Below are 6,847 nucleotides of genomic sequence, written 5' to 3'. Positions count from 1 at the left end.
GGAAAGGAAGGAAAAGAAAGAAGGAAGAAAAGTAAGGAAGGAAGACAAGAGGGAAGGAGGGAGGAAAAGGAAGGGAAGGAGGGAAGAAGGAAGGAAGGAAAGAAAAGAAAGAAAAAGGGAAAGAGAATGAAAGGAAAGAAAGAAAGAAAGAAAAAGAAAGAGGGAAGGATGGAAGCAAAAGAAAGTAAAGGAAGGAAAGAAAAAAGGAAAGAGGAAGAAGGGAAGGAAGGAAAAGGAAGAAAAAAGGAAGGAAGGAAAAGGAAGGGAAGGAGGGAAGAAGGAAAGGAAGGAAAAGAAAGAAGGAAGAAAAGTAAGGAAGGAAGACAAGAGGGAAGGAGGGAGGAAAAGGAAGGGAAGGAGGGAAGAAGGAAGGAAGGAAAGAAAAGAAAGAAAAAGGGAAAGAGAATGAAAGGAAAGAAAGAAAGAAAGAAAGAAAGAAAGAGGGAAGGATGGAAGCAAAAGAAAGTAAAGGAAGGAAAGAAAAAAGGAAAGAGGAAGAAGGAAAGGAAGGAAAAGAAAGAAGGAAGAAAAGTAAGGAAGGAAGACAAGAGGGAAGGAGGGAGGAAAAGGAAGGGAAGGAGGGAAGAAGGAAGGAAGGAAAGAAAAGAAAGAAAAAGGGAAAGAGAATGAAAGGAAAGAAAGAAAGAAAGAAAGAAAGAAAGAGGGAAGGATGGAAGCAAAAGAAAGTAAAGGAAGGAAAGAAAAAAGGAAAGAGGAAGAAGGAAAGGAAGGAAAAGAAAGAAGGAAGAGAAGGAAGGAAGGAAGACAAGAGGGAAGGAGGGAGGAAAAGGAAGGAAAAGGAAGGGAAGGAGGGAAGAAGGAAGGAAGGAAAGGAAGGAAAGAAAAAGGGAAAGAAAGAAAGAATGAAAGGAAGGAAGGAAGGAAAGAAAGAAAGGAGGGAAGGAAGGAGGAGAAGAAAGGAAGGAAGCTCAGAGAGGACCCCCCCTTCCAAGAGCAAACAGCCCCCCTCCCCACTTTTCAATTTTTTAAAAGATTGTTTTTTTATTTTTATCTTTAAAATCTAATTTAAAATTTTCCTCTTTTCCTTTTTTTTAAAAAAAAATCAAGTGCCCCTCCCTCCCTGGTTCTCCCCTCCCTCTCCCCCCACTTCCCAAGGGTGGGGGCCTTCAGCCTGCCAAGTGGGTCAAGCGATGGGGGGGAGGAACGAGGAGGGGGCCATAAATCTCCCCGCCTTCTCCCGCCCGTCCGTCCGTCAAGCGGCCCGGCTGAGCCAAGAGGCAGGCAGAGACGGAAAGAGGAGCAAGGGACGGCTGGGAAGCATGAGCTTTGTGGTGGTCCGCCCCTGCGCCCCCAGGGACCTCAGGGACATCATGCGCCTGATCAAGGTGAGGCCGCCGGACGGGCGGGACGGGCCGTAGCCACGTGGGATAACCAATGTGGGGAAGTCCTCCACTTAACGGCCTAACCGGGACGGTCGTTAAGGGAGTTTTCAAGTCACGTTAAGCGAAGCTGGCTCCCTCCGTTGACTTTGTGTGTCAGAAGCCAGCCGGGAAGGTCAGCAAAAAAGGGGATCGCGTGACTCTGGGACCGTCATAAATGCGAGTCAGTTGCCCAGCGTCCGAGTTTGGAACATGTGAAGAGTGGGGCGCCTGGAACGGTCGTTAAGTGTGAAAAACGGTCACAGGTCTCTTTTTTTCAAGCGCTGTCCTAACTTTGAACGTCGTAAGTCGGGGTTTTTTTCCAGTGTCCCTTGAACGGTCGCTAAACAAATCGTGCATGCATCCTTAAACAGCCTTCCTTCCTTCATTGTTAAGGGATTTTTTTTCCCCTCCCCCATTTTACAACCTTTTTTTTGGCCCGGTTATTAAGCGAATTACTGCAGCTGTTAAATCAGCAGCACGGTCGTTAAGCGGATCTGAGACTTCCCCATCAGACCGTCGCCGGAAGGGATCCCTGCGGCTGTCATAAATACGAGTCGATTGCCAAAGGTCAGGATTTGGAGCACGTGACCTGCGGGGACCCTGCAACGGTCATTAAGTGTGGGGGAGTGGGGGGAAAAAAGGGTCAGGCCTCACTTTTTCCAGTGAAATTTGAACAAACTGTCGTACGTTGAGGACTGACGCAGGGAGCGCCTTGAGATCTGACGGCCGTCGCAAGTCAAGGACGCGTGTTGTTTCGTCTCTCCGCAGGACATCGCTGTCATTTACAACGTCCCTCTGCAACGCCTGTCCACCAACGTGCAAGGTATGGCGAGGCAGGGTGGGGGGGGTTTCTGAGCATGTGCAAAGTGTGGAATTCGACTCCCAGAATTCCGGGTTTGGGGGGGCGTTTCCCCTTCCCCCCCCCCCAAAAAAAAACGTTTTCCCTTCTCCTTTTTCTCCAGTCCTGGAAAAAGCCGGATTCGGCCCTCAGCCGAAATTTGAGTGTTTTGTGGCTGAGATCCCCCCGGAGCGGGAGAGCCCGGAAGGTAGGGGGGGGACCCCGATGGAGACCCCGCTCTTTGGGGAGGGGGGGCTACGGGGGCAGAGGGAGAGGAGGGGCCCAGGGGAACGGGGGAGGGGGGAATGGGGGCCACAAAGGTGCGTTTGATGGATGCTCTGCGTGTTTGACCGGGGGGGGGGGGCAGCCGCCATCCTGGCCCTCTGGGGGGGGGTCCTGATGACCCCCCCAGGGGATTTGCACCCCTGGCTCTCTCGGGCACGGAATCGGGGATTTTTGCGCGAAATTATGCACAATCCCAAGGATAGAAAGGGATCCCTTGACTAGATCCTTCTCTCTCTCTCTCTCTTTCTTTCTCTTCCTTCCTTTTGCTTCTCTCCTTCCTTCCTTCCTCTTCTTTCTTTCTCTCTCCCTCCCTCCTCTTTTTTTCTTTCTTTCTTTCTTTCTTTTTTTCTTTCTTTCTTTCTTTCTTTCTTTCTTTCTTTCTTTCTTTCTTTCTTTCTTTCTTTCTTTTTCTCCTTTCCTTGTTTCTCTCTTCCCTCTTTTCCTCCCTTCGTCCCTCACTCTTCCTTCCTTCTTTCCTTCCCTTTTTTCTTTCTTTATTGTTCTCTCTTTGTCTCACTCCTTCCTTCCTTCCTTTTGTTTCTCTCCTTCCTTCCTCTTTTCTTCCCTCACTCTTTTCCTTCCTTCTTTCCTTTTTCTTTTCTTTCTCTTTCTCTCTCTCTTTCTCTCTCTCCTTCTTTCTTTTTGTTTTCTCCTTTCTTCCTCCTTCCTTCCTTCCTTCCTTCCTTCCTCCCTCCCTCCCTCCCTCCCTCCCTCCCTCCCTCCCTCCCTTCCTTCCTGTTCCTCCCTCCCATTTCTCTCTCTCTCTCTCTCTTTCTTTCTTCCTTTCTTTCCTCCCCCTTCCTTCCTTCCTTCCTTCCTTCCCATCTCCTTCCTTCCTTCCTTCCTTCCTTCCCATCTCCTTCCTTCCTTCCTTCCTTCCTTCCTTCCTTCCTTCCTTCCTTCCTTCCTTCCTTCCTTCCTTCCTTCCTTCCTTCCTTCCCATCTCCTTCCTTCCTTCCTTCCTTCCTTCCTTCCTTCCTTCCTTCCTTCCTTCCTTCCTTCCCTACAGGTTTCACCCTGGCTGGATACGTCCTATCCAGCTACACCTACAACAGCTGGAAAGGGAAAAATCTCTACATTGACAATTTTTACGTCATGCCAGAATTCAGAGGTGGGATCGGAAGACCCCCTGACTTTGCCCTCGGCAGTTGGGCTCACCTTGCCTGCCCAGCCACAGCGGGCTTAATCGCGGTTTCCCAAGCAAGCCACGCTGGGTAGCGTTCACACAGCCATTCGGAAACCGTGGTTTAAAACCCCCGGTGCCTGGCTTGTGGGTTCACACGACCTGGGCCCGAGGCAGGAGGTCAAAGGGCCAGAGAGGCCGATGATGTCGTGACCCCTGTGACATCGTGTCCCATCACCCTTTGCCCTCCCGATAGACCCCCCCCCGTGCCCGGGTGCTTTTTTGCGCTCTTTTATTTATTCAGCGCTCTAGAGAGCCCTCAGTCCCAGCACAATACCTGGGATTTCCCTAAACAAAGTCCACCATTTCTCTTCCACTTTATATCTGGTGGCAGGGAGTTCCACCTGACAAGGCCAGGAAATCTATCTTTCCTTCGTTGGCCGATCGACCCATTTTCCTGGGGGACCCCAAGCCCTGGCGTGGTCCCTGCTCTGCCCTTGCCAGCTTCCTGGGTGGGGGAATGGGGTCCTGCCCCCCCCTGATTTTACCCTTGCTCTTCTGACCCCCTTCCTTGCAGGGATGCGGATCGGGAACTCCCTGCTGAAGGAGGCAGCCAAGGTGAGACCCCCACCCCCACCCCATCCCAGGTGGGGTTCAGTCACCGGCCTGCCCCTTGGCCTGCTTCCATTGCACTACACGGTTATTGCCATCCTGCCCGTATTATTTTTACCAATAACTCAAGGTGGTGAACGTAGCCGGCACGCCTTCCTCCCCACAACAGCCCTGTGAGGTGGGTTTGGGCTGGCAGGGAATGAGTTGCCCAAAGTCAGCAGCCAGCTTTCACATCTAAGGCAGGACTAGAACTCTCCCGACTCCTGGTGATTAGCCTGGAGTCACCCAACTGGTTTTCTTGCATAAGGTGGGACTAGAACTCACTGTCACCTGGTGAATGGACCAAAGTCACCCAGTTGGCTTCCGTGCTTAAAGGGGGACTAGAACTCACCGTCACCTGGTGATGGGACCAAACTCACCCAGTTGGCTTTTATGCTTATAGCGGGACTAAAACTCACTGTCACCTGGTGATGGGACCAAAGTCACCCAGTTGGCTTCCGTGCTTAAAGCGGGACTAGAACTCACCGTCACCTGGTGATGGGACCAAACTCACCCGGTTGGCTTTTATGCTTATAGAAGGACTAGAACTCACCATCACCTGGTGATGGGACCAAAGTGACCCAGTTAGCTTCCATGCTTAAAGGGGGACTAGAACTCACCATCACCTGGTGATGGGACCAAACTCACCCAGTTGGCTTTTATGCTTATAGCGGGACTAGAACTCACCGTCACCTGGTGATGGGACCAAACTCACCCAGTTGGCTTCCATGCTTAAAGCGGGACTAGAACTCACCGTCACCTGGTCACCCGACCAGCTTTCATGCCATGGGAACTAGAACTCTCAATCTCCCGTTTTCTGGCCTGCTGCCTTCAAACCACCAGACCGTTTGCCCACTTAAGGCTGATGATGTCCGGATGGGGCAAGCCGGATGGGGGTGGGGGTGGGAGCAGCGCTGACCCTTTGCAAACTGTTTTTTTCTTCCACCCCCCCCCTATATTTCAGGCTGCTTGGCAACAAGGCTGCTCCGAGCTTCGCATGCACGTTTCGCACCTGAAGCCCGAAAACATGGCCTACCTGGAGAGGCGGGGAGGGGAGAACCTCACGGCCCAAGATGGCTGGAACCTGCTTCGGTTTTACCAGGACCGGCTCAGCCAAATGGCCGACCAGAGCCGAGTCTAGCATCTTAGGGGAAGGGAGGGGCAGAGAGGGGATGCGGCTTTGGGTGAACCGAGAAACCCCCCCCCCCACCAGTCACGCTGGTGCTGTGCACCATCCAGGCCTCCATCGCGGAGGGTGTGTTCCCGAGCACGTCTCGAGTGCCACGTCTGGATTGGGAAGTGGAGGATGGGAAGCGGCTGGGAAGCATGGGTGCCGGGGCCCTTTTTCTCGCGGCTGAACTGTTGACCTGTCCGAGGGAGCCTCCGAACGGAAAGTCCATAAAGAAAGAAACATTTGCAAAAGTTTCTCCTGGCCTTTATTCTAGAACACAATCTTGGCACAGTCTTTTCCCGCTAATGTTTAATCGGACTTTCGATGGGACTTTGAGCCTCACCGCTTCAGTCACGCCCTGCCCTGGGGATTGCCCTGGGTTCCCCCTAACCACACAACCCATAAGGCAACTTTAGGGGTGCTGTTTACACAAGGGGGGAGTGAAAAGGGAGGGGCATACGTTGGGTTGCAAAGGGCTGAGATCTTTTGACACCAAAATTGGGTCTTTCCACAAAAACTCCTCCTTCTGGGCAAGGGAAGATCTGTGAAGACCCTCCCCCAATCCTTATTCCCCACCCCAATTCCAACACCGTTCCTACTCCTGAGCATTCGGGGAAAACCAAAGAGGCTCCAGAAACAGGTGGGAATTAAGTTTGTTGCTGCTTATATAGGTATAGAGAAACTTCCTGACAGTGAGGACAATTAGCCAGTGGAACCGCTTGCCACCAGAAATCGTGGGTGCTCCATCACGGGAGGTTCTTAAGAAGAGGCGCTAGCCAGGGGTGTCAAACTCAATTTCATTGAGGGCCACATCAGCATTGCGGTTGCCCTCAGGGGGCCGGGTGGGTATGGCCAGGGTGGGCGTGGCCTACTGGGTGGGTGTGGCTAGAGTGCGTATGGCCTGTTGCGTGGGCGTGGCCAGCTCTACATCGTTGGCATCAAGGGTGCCTATGGGGGCCTGGGCAGGAGTGGGACACATCTGAGGGTCTCTGGCAGAAGGAGGGTCTCTGGGCCAGGGCCAAGGCAGTGGGGGCCGTTTCCTCACTGTTTCCAGGATGGCTTCAAGGGCCGCATGAAACCACTTTGTGGGGCGGATCCGGCCCCCGGGCCTTGTGTTTGACATGTCTGCGCTAGAAAGTCACTTGTCTGAGATGGTGTAGGTTCGGCTGCTTGAGCAAGGGGTTGGACTAGAAGACCTCCAAGGCCCCTTCCAGCTTCTATTCTATTCTATTCTATTCTATTCTATTCTATTCTATTCTATTCTATTCTATTCTATTCTATTCTATTCTATTCTATTCTATTCTATTCTATTCTATTCTATTCTGTATTATTTTTGTTTCTATTCCTTTCTATATTCTATTATATTCTATATTTTATTATTCTATTTTATATATTTT

The 6,847-nt window shown here is 51.6% G+C and overlaps 1 protein-coding gene across 1 annotated transcript; it reads left to right on the top strand.

Moving 5' to 3' along the window:
* Window positions 1–1,151: 1,151 nt before the first annotated feature.
* LOC308676470 (diamine acetyltransferase 1-like) lies at window positions 1,152–5,420 on the top strand (the record flags this gene model as incomplete). Its single annotated transcript, XM_081342284.1, has 5 exons — window positions 1,152–1,346; window positions 2,151–2,205; window positions 2,345–2,428; window positions 4,206–4,246; window positions 5,244–5,420. The coding sequence occupies 5 exons, from the start codon at window positions 1,152–1,154 to the stop codon at window positions 5,418–5,420; spliced, it is 552 nt and encodes a 183-aa protein (XP_081198410.1).
* Window positions 5,421–6,847: the final 1,427 nt, after the last annotated feature.

Source organism: Vipera berus, assembly GCF_964194415.1.
Source record: "Vipera berus genome assembly, chromosome: W".
NCBI lineage: Eukaryota > Metazoa > Chordata > Lepidosauria > Squamata > Viperidae > Vipera > Vipera berus.
Note: the sequence above shows the minus strand (reverse complement) of the source record. Positions and strands in the feature narration are given on the sequence as shown.